Here is a 16,508-nt window from a genome sequence, read left to right as displayed (position 1 = left end):
GTTGCCATTATGCGCTGACAAATTCACCATCACTGACTGGTCAAGGTTGGCCCATCAATAATTAGACGGGTGGCTAGGGTGGCTAGAGGTCGTTCAATGTTGAGGGATTTGTTTTGGAGCATTTTCTAATAGTGAGAGAAATAAATATTTCCCAAAAATCAACAAAGAAAAGCAAAGTTGGTAGTGTCTGTTTTGATTGGGTCAAAATTTCAATGACCCTCAAAATTGTTGAAATTTTCTGAAATTTTGGTGACCCTTAAATGTCGAAATTTTGGTAATTCAAAATAACTTCAAGCACATTCAATTTTTTAAAGTTTTGGACAATTTTGAATTTGAACACACACATAAAGGAATACTTAGCGCTTTAGTATGTAAGACGTGCAGAGTATATTGGTTACTATGATTTGATGATTTGAGGACCATTTTATCATGAATATTCAAGCCTACCAAAAACAAATTGAAAGAAACGCAAAAAAATTAGCTCACCCTCGAAACAAACGATATTGCACGAACTTCTGAAAATCATGTCAAAGTTTTAAACCATGCATTCAACAAAATGGTCCTGGGAAAGTCCCGTTGTGATAGTGCCATTAGGCCCTGACAGCTTCACCATCACTAACCGGTCAAGGTTGACCCGTCAATAATCGGATGCAGCACTAACAGGGATGGCTTGGGTGGCTAGAGGCCGGTCATTGTTGGGTGTTAGTTTTGGAGCAATTTCTAATAGTGAGAGCAATTAATATTTCGTAATCCCAAAAACCAACTAATAAGAAAAGAAAAGTTGGTAGTGTATATTCAACCCCTCTCCCTCTCCCCTAGTTGACATCTTTGATCCTTCGCCTTTGTTGCCTCGATGACGGTGGACGCAACCTTGTGAGCATCATAAATATCTTTAACAAAGACATCAACTTATGTTACCATTTTCTGCGGCTCCTAGTAGACCTTAAGAATGTGAGTGCATTAATCATCAACAATGGGGGGTGTTGTCAGCACGTCTGGGGCTCTTATCGGTGTGAAGAACGACGAATTCTATGGGGTCAACACTCGGGGGCCGTTGTCAGTGCGTCAGGAGTGACATGGCATGGCTCTGGGGCGGTCGGTCGTTGGCTCACCGCCTACAGTCTGCTACCAAGGTGCCGGCAGGGCCATGATGATGGCGACCGCAACCTCATGGGCATCATACGTATCATGGACGAGTTCAACAAGCTTCGGGCAAGGCTTCACTCACTCTTGTGCATGCGCTTCCCTGCTCTATCGAACAGCGTGGCCCATAGTGGTTGCCCCCTTCTTCTGACCGCCAGCGATATAGTTCTCCACCACGGCTGGCGGCATATTTACAGGTTCGATTTTGACCAAGATTCCAGGTTAACTAGAGTCACTTTTTTTTCTCCGTAAATTTTCATTGTCATTTTAAGTAACCGAAATTAACAAAAGGAAGAATTATATGTTTTTTCTAGAGACAGAGAAATAGAGCATGGGCCAAAACCCTCCCTCGTGGGCCGGAACGCAACCGAACAGAGAACACCATCGCTTCATATATACATGGTTCCCTCTTTTCTCATCTCTGAAAAAAACAGAGAATGTCGGATGAGTGTTTGTCTCGACAGTGCTACGCCTTGCCTTATGAGCGCTAAGTGGCCGGCCCACTGACCTTATTTCACCAGCTTCGTTCTTTTTTCTTTATAAATCTTTGTTTATATTTTGAGACATTCTATGTACATACATTTAAAAAAAATATTTTTTAAATATTTTTCTATATTTATTTAAAGAAGTTACTTCGAATATGAAAAATATCAACATAGTTTGAAAACTAGTTAGCGCATTTAAAAAAAATGAAATCGTTCAATAAAAAATTTCTGTCACATTTTAAAAATGTATACTTGTTTCAAAATTGTTTCTTCTATGTAAAACAATATTCATGTAATTCATAAAAAATAATCTATACTCCCGCTGTACAGAAATATAAGAGCATTTATATTTTTTTGTCTAAGTTTGGACAATTTTGAATTTACACATACATAAAGGAATACTTAGCGCCTTTAGTATGTAAGAGTTGTTCTGGTCTACCTGTGAGTTCGGTATGCAAATATCCGTTGTCCCAGTTTCGAAGCTTGGCAAGCTTAGTACTTTTGGCAAAATTTTATTTGATACAAATTTAAATAGAAATATGAGTCTTCTGGTACTCAAACTCTAGAATTGCAGAGTACGTATGTTGATTACTATGATATCATGATCTGAGGACCATTTTATCATGAATATTCAAGCCTAGCAAAAAAAAAATGAACGAAATGCAAAATTTAGCTCACCCTCTAAACAAATGAGATTTCACGAACTTCTGAATATATTTGTCGAAGTGTTTCTTTTTAAACCATGCTTTCAACAAAATGGTCTTGGGAAAGTCCCATTGTGATAGTGCCATTAGGCCCTGACAGCTTCACCATCACTGACCGGTCAAGGTTGGCCCGTCAATAATCAGATTCACCACCGACGGGTGACTAGGGTGGCTAGAGGCCGGTCAATGTTGAGGGTGTAGTTTTGGAGCAATTTCTAATGGTGAGAGAAGTTAATGATCCATAATCCGAAAATCAACTAAGAAAAGAAAAGTTGGTAGTCCTCTAGTAACCGAAATTAGGGTCACTTTTAACCACACAAGATTCCGGGTTAACTAGGGTCACTTTTTGTTTCTCTGTAAATTTTCATTGCCATTTTCTAGTAACCGAAATTAGCAAAGGGAAGAATTATCTGTGTTTTTTTCTAGATACTAGAGAGAAAGTGGAACATGGGCCAAATCCCTCCCTCGTGGGCCGGAACGCAACCGAACAGAGAACACCAGCGCTTCATATATATACATGGCCGTCCCTTCTTCCCTCTGAAAAACTCTCTGAAAAAATACCCCGCCTGACCGGCTCACCTCCGCCGCGTCCACCCCCACCCGGCTGGCCGTCGGCGGCGCACCGGCCCTCTTCGCCCTGTACCCCCGCCCGACGGCCCCGCCGCCAAGAATTCGAGCTTTCTTGGCACAAGAAGCCGTTTCTTGGCCCGAGACAGCGTTTCTTGGCACAGGCCAAGAAACCCGGCGCCGGCGAGATGCCCAGAAGGCCCCGCCGGGTCCAGGCGCACCCCGTGGCGGCGCAGCTCGGAGAGGAGGGGCGTCCCCTGCGCGAGCGCCTCCGGTTCGCCGTTCGGCGCGGGATGGCGCGCGGAGGCCCCGCCGTCCGCGCTCTGCTTTGGCCACTCTGTCGCGCGGTGGCGCTCGGCGGCCGGCATCTCCTCCGCGTCGTTCTGCGCGGGATGGTGCGCGGAGGCCGCCATCTTCTGCGCCCTTTTCGACTCCTGTGGCGCGGCCTGGAGCTCGGCGGCCACGCCCTGCAGCGCGCCGCGCTCGCCCTCGGCCGCCCTCTTCGTCTTCTGTGGCGCGGCCTGGAGCTCAGCGGCCACGCCCTGCAGCGCCGCGCGCTCGCCCTCGGCCGCCGACTCCTCGTCGCCCGCGTCCGACAGCAGGAGGCTGTGTACGGAGACGGCGATGGCGAGCCCAGGACGCCGCCGAGGCCGACAGCGCATGGCAGCGCTATCTTCTACGATCCCCGTGGGCGTCGACCTCGTCCTCCCTCGCTGCCGCTGCCTCCGCCGCCGCTACCTCCGCCGCCCCAGCCTTCTCCTCCTCCTCCGGTGGTAAGTCTGTCGCCCCAGCCTTCTCCTCCTCCTCCTCCGGTGGTAATCTACAAAACAGAGTAAAAACTTGATTCAGAGAAAACTTTGTAGATCCTGAATATTGTAGCAGAGAAAACTTGTGTCAGGTTCAGAGAAAACTTTGTAGATCCTGAATGGTACATCGTAGGAAGGGTTCTTGTGTCAGGTTCAGAGAAAACTTTGTAGCAGAAATATTGTTGTGTCAAGGTTCAGAAAGGTTTAAACTTCTGTAGATGATCACCATCTTTCATTTCCTCCTCTCTTCAGGTTGTTGATGGGGTGGATGTGCCCAGGCACATAGTCGATCTCTTTGTCGACTATTGCAGGAGAAGTTGTCCGGCTAATTCAACAATTTGTCACTTTTGCGTCTTTGAAATGCAGCGGTCACAAAACTTCACGGTTGCTACTTGGCAGGTGAGTCACTCATACACCTCTTGCTTCAACACCATCACTGTTTTTGTCTGTGTTCCCAACATTGTTCACAGTTTTAATCTTCTTTGTAGATGCCTGCGCACTGTCATGATCTTCACAGGTTAGAGGGAGGGAGTGTCCGTTGCCCCGTGGCTGGCTGCCATGTTCGAGTACGTCCAGGACGTGATTTGGCACTGCACAGCCGCTTCGTGCACGATTTCCCCCCAGGCTGGTGGCGTCGGTACATCTGATCTTTCATGTACACAAGAAAGGTCGGCTACGGTTTGTTTCCTTCTGAATTAAGCTTTTCTGCAGCTGATGTTAGTAAGGATTAATGATAAATGTATGTTTAACTGGTCAACCTATCAGAATGTATGTTCTTGAGTCTCTCAATGCTAAATTTTCGCCATGTTTGCATCTACTAGGTAAGTTAGTTAGTATATATGAAAAAGGTTAATGTAAATTGATTGACATGCATTGCTGGGCTGATTCTAGTGCCGAATAATCTAAATTTGGTCCAAATTGCAACCGTCTCTTCTCTGCTAAATATTGTGGTCTTTTTTTTGGGGGGAGAATGCTAAGTATTGTGCTCTGATATGCAGGCTTACAACTGATGTTAGATATCCAGCAGCTTTGATGATAAAGAGAGGAGAAAGCTCATGCACAAGAGTGATACTGCCAATAAAGATCTTACGATTGGTAGAAATATAAAGTAGTTGTGACGACGAGGAGAAAACTGATCTTGGGTGCTGCTTGACAATTTGTACTGCAAATATGACTCATGTTCTGCAATTAAGTCTCTCTGAAACAGCAGCTTTAATGAATATCGAAGTTGAAATTTGAAATATGTATGTATGTTGAAATGCGGATTTATCTCTTAACATTTTAGTACTGACGCATGGTTAATTTCCTGTGTACAATCTATAAGTGTTTTAATACTGCTACCCCAATTGGTAGGAAATAGTACCATTTTAATGCAGGCTTACAAATTTCTCAATTCAAAGGAAATAGTATCATTCCAATTCCTTGCTATTATACCAAACCCATCAGGGTTACACTAGAGTAACATGTCCATCTGGACATTATAGTAGAAAATATACTGATTACAAACTTATCTGATCATTTGGAAATGATGAAGAATCAATAAATATACTAACACACCACCATAAGATATCGACACAAGAATCGCAGAAGAAATTTGAAAAAAAAATGACAAGAACATAGAACAAATAAGTATTCATATCACTCAACTTTTCTGTTGACACATTAAACTCTGGAGAATTACATCATTATAACATATGCAAACAGATAAAACTCAAAAACTATTTATTCAGAGCGAACTCTCTGGCCTATAAGGACCAAGGCCAAGCAATGAGTACACCTTCACACAGTCCAGGTGGTCCCTTCAGTACTTTGTTGATGACAACGTCGCAACCCCAGTAAGCCAGCAAGCCACATCTTAGTTGGTTCATTGAATCAATCGATCCATTTCCTTCAATCTCCCTCTGAAGCCAAGTTCATCTTTCGAAGATCAGGTGTAATCCACATTGGAGCCGGAAAGTTTGACCAAAGCTGTCGAGACACAAGGTCCTCCCTGCTGTTATCATCCAAGTTAAGAACTCCCATATCACGGTGATCATTTTTCAATCCACATGTCCATAAAGAATTATCATCGGTGAAGTAGACATGATTTGCCCTGAGACACGGATATTCTTCAGCACCAAGACAAAGTGATTGATTATGCCCAAGAAACAACACATGGTCACGCAAGCAATTGATTTCCTTAAGTTCACTTCCTGCAGCGTCAAATTCATATATTCTATATTCCGTAGTGTTCCAAAACACAGATGCCCCAGGTTCAGGTTCTACATTATGATCCTCAAAGATCCTCCATATAAGTAGCAGACCACCCCATGGAGCTTGAACAACGTACATGTACTCACATTCATACTCCCTGGGTATGCTTATAATCGTCTTCCTTGTGACCACAGGGCCACTAAGATCAAAGGTGTGAAGTTCTCCCTTGTAAGTGCATGCAGCATACAACAAGCCATCCTTGTAAGTGCAGTCCTTATAGTCATCATAAGGTGGCAACCAGGTCCACTTATCATCCCCAACCCTTGCAAAAGAGAGCTGACGCATTGGATTATGGATGAGAACGACAATGTAGCTTCCAGTGGATGTATCAGGGAAAACAAACGCTTTATAGTGGAGTTCATGCCGCAGCTTGTCAAGAGCGAAGATTGATGGCGAGCTATAAACACCATGGGCTCCAGTGTGCCATGAGAATTCATACTTGTGGAGAGCACCATACTCATCAACTATGGGGTTCACCTGCTCGATGGTGATCACCGAAGGGAGAGCAATCTGTTCACATGTGATGGGATTGACGAGGTGCATCTCAGATCTGTCGTCAACAGTTACCAGCCAGCCATGTGAGGACCCGATCAAACACCTAGTGCGGATAGGCGGCCCTGGGAGGGTTAACTTGTACGACCTCTTCTCTGCGAGGCTGTAGAGGCACGCAACACTCTCACCGGTGGATTCGGAAGTGTAGAGGAGGCATGGGGTCTGCTGGAGATTGTACTGCCCAAGGCTCCGTAGGCTTGTGTATGCGGAGCGCCAGGAGGAGCAGACAGAGCCGGCACGCACGAGGTCAGGGATCTCAAGGGTGGCAAAGATACCCATCAAGATGTCCGGAGGCAGCTCCGGCAATGTGCCCAGTGTAGTCTTCTTGGTCAGTTGTAGCTCAACATGTTCTACTTTGCAGAATTTCTTCAGTGAACTGGGAGTGAAGCCTAGCATCTTTGGCAAATTTCTGAAGATTAGGGTGCACAAATACGTCCTGTGTATAGCAAGCTTCCCTAAGCTCATTATCCTGGCAACACTACATGACTCCATTGGAGCAGAGTCTCTGCAGATATCTTCTGCTTCGGCCAAACTGACAAATCTCTCTGCAGATATCTTCAGCTTGGGCCAAACTGACAAAAAATTCAGTAAGTTGAACGCAAATTTCTGCAGAGGAAAGGCTGGCTCCTGGCGATACTTATAGAGATAGATCACCAGCCGATTCAAATTCCAGTAGGAGAAGCAAATCCGAGCCCAAGAACAATACGGATATGGACTGAATTCGATTCCCAGGGCGCTTCTAGTGCTACAACACGGACTGGCACTCGGCAAAGATTCCGACTTGTGCTGAATTTCGGGCGAGCCTGTTCCTGCAGGAATTCCGAGTCACGCTCCATGTTCTTCACCGGCAAGCAAAGGGCGAAAGGAAGAGCACTAACCGGCGGCGGGCGACCAGAGGGGATTAATCGGCCGGGGGAGGAGCAAACTGTCTTCGAACTGTGGCCAGCCGCCGACGGCAACGGGGATCTTGTCGGTCCGAACTTGGCCAGCGAGACGGCGATTCGAGCCGCGGGGAGGAGCAACCTGGATTCGCGCTGCCAGCCGCGGCGGTGGTGGCGACAGGACGGCGGCGCTCGGAGTGGGAACGGTAGAGCGGCGTGAGGTGGAGTGGTTTTTTCTTTTCTGTCCTCGCATTTTTTCCATTTTTGAGAGCGGAGGCGTCAACGGCATCAGGACCACGAAGCCCACGAAGCCATTTTTCTTACCAGGCCGGTTTTGGGCCGCCCAGAGAAGTGGCTGAAGCTCCGCCACGATATGTATGGTACTATTAAGTATAGAAAATTAATTCTTCTAAAAAAAGTATAGAAAATTAATTCTTCTAAAAAAAGTATAGAAAATTAACATGTTGTTTATTTTATACTCCTATATGAACCGGGGACAGACAAACATCTTTGAGATCTTCCCACGTCGCCCAGTCTTCAGATAACTCTGTCCATTGGAGCAGTACTCGAGCTGTCGAGGAGTAGTACCCTCGGAATGGTTGATGACACGGCGGTCCAAGACAGCTTCCGGTTGCATCAGCTGGTCTGAATTAGCACAAGCAACAGGTAAATCCGAACATACCTCTGACGCAGGAGGAACTGCATTTTTCAGTAATGAAACGTGGACGACCGAATGAATCTTCCTAGTTTGTAAAATGTGTTACTGAGCAGTAGTATTAGCTCTCACATATATCCTGCCTTTGTATCTCAGCACCCCTTCCTGCCGTGTAAAAGGTGGTTTGCTGTTGGGATCAACTGAGAGAGCCATAAGTATTTCTTGAGCTAGAGGATCACTGTTGTAACCTTCAGTTAAAGTGGCAAGCACGGAAAGCGAAAGTAAAACAACACGTACATTTTTTGTTGTTGAAAAGGATCCGAATTTATAGAAGTTCATCAGAAGTATAACACAGCTCAAACATAATAAAAATTACATTAAGGTCCCTAGACCACTGAACGACCAATACCGGTGCCAGAACGAGTCGTCCACGCGTTGTTGTCGTTGATACCCTACTAGAGCCAAATTGACCTTGTTGATAACAGCCAGGAAATCTTTATGCACGTGGCCCTAAGGACCAAATTGTTGGAGCCGTAGTCGTCATCGTTAAATCCTTGAATAGATCTCGATCTCGGTCGTCGCTAAACATGAAAATGAATCTCGTCATCACACTTGCGCGACGAGATACCAGAGTGAAGTCACCGGGATTCCCCTTCCAATCACCAGGCAAAGGAAAAACGAATCCGTGGACTTAGTGGTGAAGCCTGGATGGGAGTTGCCCTAACCACCAAGGCGAAGGAAGGAAAATAAGCCCGTACTTCCTCCTTTCTAAAATATAAGGTGTGATTGACTTTGTATGGTCTTTGATCACTAATATATATCAAAGTACAAGGATTGCACATGTATAAATAGCATCGTTGTGATTCCAAAAAAATAATTTGCATCGTTGTCTACCACGTACAGATTATTTAGCTCATACATTTCGCTCATCTCATAAAATGTTCCGCTTATGAAAGTGCAGTCATCACTCGTCGGTGTCTACCACGTACTCCTCTGCCACTCTTGTTTCGTGCGTCCGTAACTAACGGACAAGAGAAGCCTTTCTCAAAAAAACAAAAAAAACGGACAAGAGAAGCCGGTCTTGTTTTCGCCACAGGATTTTCCTAGGAAACCACGGCATAGCCAAGGTCCATGCATGTACCATATCACAAATTGACCTTATAATAATTATCCAATTAACCAGCAATGCTATTCGGCTCAGCCTACAAAGTCAACAGTTGGTAGAATCTGGCGACGACCAACTCGACGGTGGTGGCAGAGCCAAAGTCTATGGGTGCATGCATAACTTTTGCATAACAAGACATAATAACTTTTGCATAGTAGGAGTATGCTTTTTCCTTGGAAGAAAAAAAGCTTTATGTTGTCCAAACGCAGTTGTGATGTGCCCCTGCGCGTAAGCAATGCCAGAAGCCAGTTTGTTAATCATTCTTCTGTCATGCATCCATATGCATGCATGGTCCTTGTTCAACCTTCAAAGATTGCGTCCAGTCTGCCTTGGCATATGATATTGGCCGGGTTCAGCTTTGCCAACGTGGTCGATCGATGGAAACTGGGTCCAACCTCTCACATGCATGGGGGTGCATGCACTAGCTACTACTACTAGATCGGTAGCGTCTCTTTTGATCGTGATACATCGAGATGTACAGATGTAGTGCCCCAGCCACTAATACCTATAATTGAGTTCATTGGTTGCAAGTGTGCTTTAGATAATTGATTGAGTCTGTAGACGGGTGGGTCCTTGTGTTGGATTCGGATATATCAAGTGGCAACTGAGAGATATACTAAATAAACAGATGATCATGTGTTCTGATCTGCTTCGGTGTTCCATAAGTAAGCTCGCATGCAGCACTAACGCATGATCACATAGAGTGGAGTCGCGGAGCGTTAAGCTGTGAATAGGATGCGCATCACACCAAGAACACGAGAGCTGATCCAATCATGTGCTGTTAAGGAATTAGCTAGGCAAATTTCCTTTAAGCTTAATCGAAATTAGCATCAGCACAAGATTACTGACATGACAAATCACATACAACAGCCTAGGAACATCTAACACATACGCATATGGACCAATCACATATGTCAAGAGAGAGGGTATTAGAACATACGAGGCCACCGGAAACTCCGGTGCAGCCCCGTCTTCGGGCATGGTGGTGAAAACAGGATGGTCGTCTGCAGTAGAGGAAGTAGTCGAACCAGGCGGACAGGTGTGGAGGATGTAATCGAACTTGAAAGAGCAGTCGCCCCGAGATGCCCCCAAAAGCTTTTTCATACCTCACCCGGTGTAGGTTCTAAAGGGATGCGGTTTCAGAGGACTGCTCTCCTGGACAGTTGTGCACACAGTCGTCATGATGGGGTCGCAGGAGAAGCATCTCAGCGCAGAGGAACTCGACATACATGTGGGTTTTGTTCCGTCTATTTTGCATGAAGGGGACGCGTGGGGAGAGCAAAGAGAGATGCAACTGACATGTGGTGAAAGACTCTGAGCATAGAAAACGTGTCCACAGTGAGATTAGGCATTGGCAGGTACACCTAGAACTAGGCAATGAACTGCTGAGGAAAATTTAGTTCTTCCTACAAGGTGCATAACATTAGTCCAAACTCAAACTCAATTCACGCGACACATGCATTGGTGAAGTGAAGTGGGTGATGAGTGAGCACGCGCGTTATTGCTCTCGTTTCTTATGCTACTGGAGTAGGCAATAGCCCATCCTTTTATATTGATGTTTCTTCCACTTCACTAGCAACATGGTACTAAACTTCACATTTGCCATGCAACTTAAATGGACGTTTGCAATTTCAGAATTCTAACTGGGCCGAGTACAAGATTTAGTGGGCCGAGGCCCATAAAATCTGTATTAGTACTACTACTATCTGAAATTACTTGTCACTCAAATGGACGTATCTAGCACTGAAATATGTCTAGACGCATCCATTCGAGCGACAGGTTATTTTGGATAGAGGGGGTAATAAAAAATTAGTAATATTGCAGATTAGAATTTTCAAGTTATGTTTGGTTCTTTTTCTATACATATTCATTATTTATATTCATGTGTATGTATAAATAGTGTATACTTTATACGAAGCATGTATGAGCGTGGGAACATATATAACCCATTTTTAAGCATCTTGCCTATGTTTAGTTCTCCACACGGCGTGTCCTCCTTTATAAAATATAAGGCGAGCTTGACTTCTTCTGATTCTCATCGCACAAATTTGATTATAATGCTTACTTATTGTATGTCTACAAAACTAGTATAAGGACACGTGGAAGACAATTGTTTTGCAAGGCAAATATGAGGATGTCATTTATACATGTTTCATCCATGTATACTTTGGTTATATCAATGGTCAAAGGCATGTATCAAAAATCGTGCAAAGTCAAACATGCCTTACATTTTGAGAAAGAGGGAGTATGACTGGATTTTTTTTTTTGCCAGGGAGTATGACAGGAAAAAAAAATTGCGAGGGAGTATGACAGGATGCAGCACCGTGTACTGCAGCGCTAAGATGTACTAACACACACACATGCATGGCATGGCGAATCAAAGTCTGAATTATCTTTGCCAAGTCACGGAGCAACAGATTTGTGTTGACAGAGTCGGCTCCGGCTCCACCCTGCGCCCACTCCTTGCTCGGAAAGCTCCATGTCGAGATCTGAACGCGACCGCTGACAGGGACGACTGGGTTAAGTTAAGCCGCACCAGCCGCCGTGGATGCATGCATCAAACCCCAACAGATATGCATACGCATTCTCTATAGACAAAAACAAGAAGAGACACATCCGGCTACCTGTCATCATCAGGCGTGGATGCATGTGTGTGGTTCCTGGACGCGGCGCGACGCGCGGATGCGCTCCAAATGACGCGATCCCGTGCTGAGTCCACCCCATGTGTCGCCGGAGCCGCCGGCGCAGCGAGCAAGCCGGTCGACCCTTGCATCCATGCATGCCGCGTCGTAGAGAAGAGGGTGAAAATTTGTGTATGTCTCTCCGAGGCCGCCAAATGAGTTAACAAATTATTTTTGCGAAATAAGTGAATTAACAACTGACGGAGACGCGCATTGATCCTCTGCCATTTGTTCTCGCGCCACCGATCATGGTGCACACCGATCCGATCTTCTCTGTGTGTGTGTATGAAATGGAGAAACACTCCCTCTGTCGCATAATATAACATGTTTTCTCGACACACACGACACGGCACGTTTGATGCTTTCGTCACTGTCATTCTTCCGTGCGTATTGCATGACGCAGGTGTCTTGCTACGAGGTTTTTAAATTCATCGATGGTAGAGATAGAAAACATCTGAGTCCTTGACGCGGCACATGGAGGACGGACTCGTGAGCTAGCCGTGACAACCGCAACGAGCCTACCTAGCTAGAGAAAGCTCCCCGAAGCAACCGCCGGCTCACCGATTGAATTGATTTCTGCAACCCGAAAAGAAAATTAACCGGAGACGCACGAGACATCGTCAAGGCTTGTCCAAGTTAATCCCGAATATGCAATGCTTGCATATATCATTTCATTGATAGAAAGAATTAGAATGAGTACAAGAAGCACATAACACATGACGACCGCAAGAAGATGTTGGTATGGTGCTGGAGCGGAGAGACAAGGAATGCCCGGTTCGAACAGAGGATATAACACTGCTAAACCCGTCTAGCCCGGGCTTCAACCATGGAAGGCGAGGAGACGGGACTCGGGATAACCAAACCGCGTCACGACCATCACGATGCACCTTGGTCGCGCATCCATGCTCCAAACTCGACTCGATCAAAGTACCCCTGCCAAGAACGCCTAGAGATTTGCAAGCGAGTCGTAAGACACGACCAGGCCGGAGGCGGCAGCCATGGGGGATGGGGAGGCACCAACAAAGTTGTGCGTAGCGTCCCGGGTGCTTTTATTTGTGCCACTCTTCGGCCATTGAGAAATACCCTAGTTCTGGTTCTTTGGATCGGATGGCGACGACGTCACGGGCATAGGCATCCATGGCTTCGTGAAGGGGTTGTCTTGTTCGTTGCTGGGTCCGTGGTATTGGATTTGAAGATGTTGGACACGGTGTTGGTTCGGCCTGCCTCTCAAGGTGTGGGTATTCGGGCCGCTATGCAGGACTTCGCCGGTCAAATGTTCACCCGCTTATTGAAGTTTGAAAACTTGTTTCCATTAGGGGTGCTTAATATGATCATCCTGGGTGTAGTGGGGTGCGATAGGTAGTCTGAACCAAGTCAAGGTGAAACACTTTCTAGGCAAATCATGTATACGATGATCTTTTTTCTTTTCTTTTGTTGGAATATGTGAGGATCTCTTTGACCATCTCCATGTCAAAACGAAGATTGCTTTAGGCATATACATAGTCTCCTATAGATGATGTTGACCAGTATGAGTTAACTTGTTGTTAAGAAAAGAAAAGTGATATTTGTGACCCTGTCCAGTAGCGGGAAGCTTCACTAGCTGACGCTCATTACCTGAGTAGCATCAAGCTGTGACTACAAGCTCAAAGTTTGACCCATCAACTTAAATATCGGGTCATTGTCCAACATGTACAAAAAAACGTATAAATCTGATCTTGTTACACAACAAAATTGATTTAATCAATGACTTGGTGATTATTTCTTGCAAATTAGCAGCTCAATCAACAACAAAACAAAAACATAAATCCAGAAGAAAACGAAAAAAAAATCTGAAAGAAATAAAAAACATTTTATTTCATTTTTAAAAACTCATGTAATAATTGTGTGTGTGGACAGCGCGCGCGCCGGGGGGGGGGGGGGGGGGATAGGGTTGCATACGGGTCGAGTTGGCTTAGCCTCAGCTCAACTTACACTAAAATTCGAGCGAGCTCAAACCAAGCGAAGCTCAAGTCGAGCTATAGAAAGTGGCTTGTGTTCAACTTATGACGATCTCGAGCGAGTTTCGAGATAAATAATATGATTTTCTTTAATAGTCTAAGACAAATTTTCAATAAGGTAGCCCACAACACAACATAAGGAGTCACTATATAATTCAGCTTATCCTGTCTACTGAAGACTAGTACTTAATAGAAAGAGATCATGGATGAACTAGGAAGAGAAGAAAACAAAGGTGCATCTGCTCTCAAACTTTGGCGAAAATAACATGATATTTAACACATGGCTGACCACATATTATAGTGGGGCTAGATTTTCTCCATACTTAATTAAACGTCCATGTCTGGTAGTGGGTAAAATGAAGAAAATCATACACGATATATATGATAAAATTTTGTTTGGACTATCTATATGGTAATAGTTTATCTCATTTCCTTTTAATATATATCAAAATATGATATCGAGCTATCGAGAAAAATCGAGCGAGCCAATGTTGGCTCAAGATCAGCTTGTTTCTCGATCGAGCTATATAAAGTGTTCATACTCAGCTCCGAGCCAAGAACTGGAGGGGAACGAAGAACCGGCTAGTGAATTCAAAATAGATTCACTTGCGGATTTCTTGAAATTGGTATAGTGTAGTATTGTAGTTTTTCAGTAAAGCATCTCGTCCGGCAAATGGGAAGTCTTGGTTGATATCTTAATTCAAGTTGGCTGCCGGGGCTGAAGCCGCCAGGATGTCGACAAGTCGAAGAAGCTGGAAGGGACATAGCTTCTAGGACCCCGGGGGCGTAGTCGCGCGAGTGAAGGACGCCAGTGAGTCGTGGACGCTGGAGGACGTAGGTCCAGGGTCGTCGGGGCTAGAGCTGCACCAGCTATGGCCCCGTCACGAGGCCTCACGCGCCCGCTGCGCCACCACAGGTAGGCATCGTTGGGGATGGGGAATCAACAACCACCCCACCAAACCGTCGCGTCAAAGTCATCACCGCAGTCCAACGGGAGGGGTCGTCGAAGATGAGGAGAGCACCATGCGCTCCAGCCTAGAGCCATGCCCAGGCACCCCGGCTAGCACTGTCGCGACCCGGCCGGATCCAGCATCTACACCACTGCCCAGCAGCCTCATGCACCCTATGGATGATGTTGACTAGTATCAGTTAGGAGAAGGAAAGGTGATATTTGTGACCCTGTCTAGTAGCGGGAAGGGAAGCTTCACCAGCTTCCGTTCATACCCGAGTAGCGCGAGGCTTTGACTACAAGTTTAAAGTTTGGCCCATGAACAAATATCGGGTCATTCTGGTCCCACAAGTATCCAAACCGTATAAATTTGATCTTGTGACGCAACGAAAACGATTTAAGCAATGACTTAGTGATTATTTTTCTGAAATTAGTAGCTCAATCAACAACAAAACAGAAACACAAATCCAGAAGGAAAAAATAAATCTGAAATAAACTAAAAACACGTTTTATTTCATTGTGAAAGACTCAAGTATAACCATGTGTGTGTGTCTGGGGGTGTGGGGAGCGCGGGGGGGGGGGGGGGGGGGGGGGGGAGTGATAAGAAATATTTATTTGAATGAAGCTTTCCAGGAAATTGTGAAAAACATATATAAAATTGGAATGATTATGAAAAAATCATGAATATTGCAGAAAATATTATTGAGAAAATAAGAGACAATAAAAACAGAAAGAAATCTACCCAATTCCAAGCATGGTTTTCCAAAATATCTTGTATTGTCATAAAAGTTCCTAAAAATCTCTGAAGATTGAGCAACTACAATTGAATATTTCCTCTCTTTTTCAAAATTATTTTCTTTATTGCTTTCATTCCTTGTCATCATCAAAACCGTTTCCGATGGTGCGAGAGATCATATATTATCTGTCTGAAACAAAAAGAAACCTTATACTCCTTCCAACTCATATGGATTAGAGGGAGTAACAACATCTTCAACCGGGATGGGCAAATTCCGCCCCCAAACGCACATGGAGTCATGGGCACATCTGAGCGCGTCCGTTGGCAGTGCCCGGACAGTTGTCATTTCCCTCTGTCCACAATCACAAACTTCAAATCTTCTACCTATGTTTCATACAAAAGCATGCAAACTACATTGATCATACGTTATAGCATCAAACTTAGCATTTGCAACGGCGGACATCCACAAAGTTCATGCAAAATGACCGAAACAGTTCATATTTTAACTAAATAAACTGAAATATAAACATGGGGGCGGCTGAGTTCGCCATTCCCTCCCTGACCGTATCCCCTTGGGGTCTCGTCGGTGTCTGCGCCCTAAGCATCCGCCGCGGGCGGCGAGTCGTCGTCTGTCGTCCCGCTGTCATTGTCGGAGCCGGAAGAGGGCGTAGACGAGCTCATGAAGCCTGCCAAGCGACGTGCGGCGCGGCTCTGCTCCGCCATGAGCTGGACGACTCTGTCCTTCACCACCTCCTTCTGCCTACTCACATTGGTCAACTTTTTGAGCGTGCAACGAAGTGCCACCGCATTCTTGCGACGACAGCGGCTGGCGTCCGTCTCCACCGAGGTGTACAACCGGCATATTGCGAGGCAGGGCGTCGCATCGTCGTCCTTGGTGGGCAGCAGCGGCTCAGCCGCAGATCTGGAGGACCTG

General features: G+C 45.4%; 2 protein-coding genes across 3 annotated transcripts; one reads left to right on the top strand and one right to left on the bottom strand.

Moving 5' to 3' along the window:
- Positions 1-2,890: 2,890 nt before the first annotated feature.
- LOC120973342 (uncharacterized) lies at positions 2,891-4,946 on the top strand. Its single transcript, XM_040398864.2, has 4 exons — positions 2,891-3,672; positions 3,958-4,104; positions 4,194-4,373; positions 4,704-4,946. The coding sequence occupies exons 1-3, from the start codon at positions 3,088-3,090 to the stop codon at positions 4,350-4,352; spliced, it is 891 nt and encodes a 296-aa protein (XP_040254798.2). The 5' UTR covers positions 2,891-3,087; the 3' UTR covers positions 4,353-4,373; positions 4,704-4,946.
- A 397-nt stretch (positions 4,947-5,343) lies between these two features.
- LOC109785135 (probable F-box protein At4g22165) lies at positions 5,344-7,695 on the bottom strand. Of its 2 annotated transcripts, none has more exons than XM_020343743.4 (2): positions 7,389-7,695; positions 5,344-7,319 (listed from the first exon to the last, which is right to left on the bottom strand). In XM_020343743.4, the coding sequence occupies exons 1-2, from the start codon at positions 7,678-7,680 to the stop codon at positions 5,596-5,598; spliced, it is 2,016 nt and encodes a 671-aa protein (XP_020199332.3). In that variant the 5' UTR covers positions 7,681-7,695; the 3' UTR covers positions 5,344-5,595. The 2 variants fall into 2 exon arrangements, with proteins under 2 accessions (XP_020199332.3, XP_073363845.1); XM_073507744.1 differs by having other exon boundaries at positions 5,344-7,313.
- Positions 7,696-16,508: the final 8,813 nt, after the last annotated feature.

The sequence above is a fragment of the Aegilops tauschii genome, chromosome 2 (assembly GCF_002575655.3).
Source record: "Aegilops tauschii subsp. strangulata cultivar AL8/78 chromosome 2, Aet v6.0, whole genome shotgun sequence".
Taxonomy (NCBI): Eukaryota; Viridiplantae; Streptophyta; class Magnoliopsida; order Poales; family Poaceae; genus Aegilops; species Aegilops tauschii.
The sequence above is the reverse complement of the archived record's forward strand: the minus strand, read 5'-3'. Positions and strand labels throughout refer to the sequence as shown.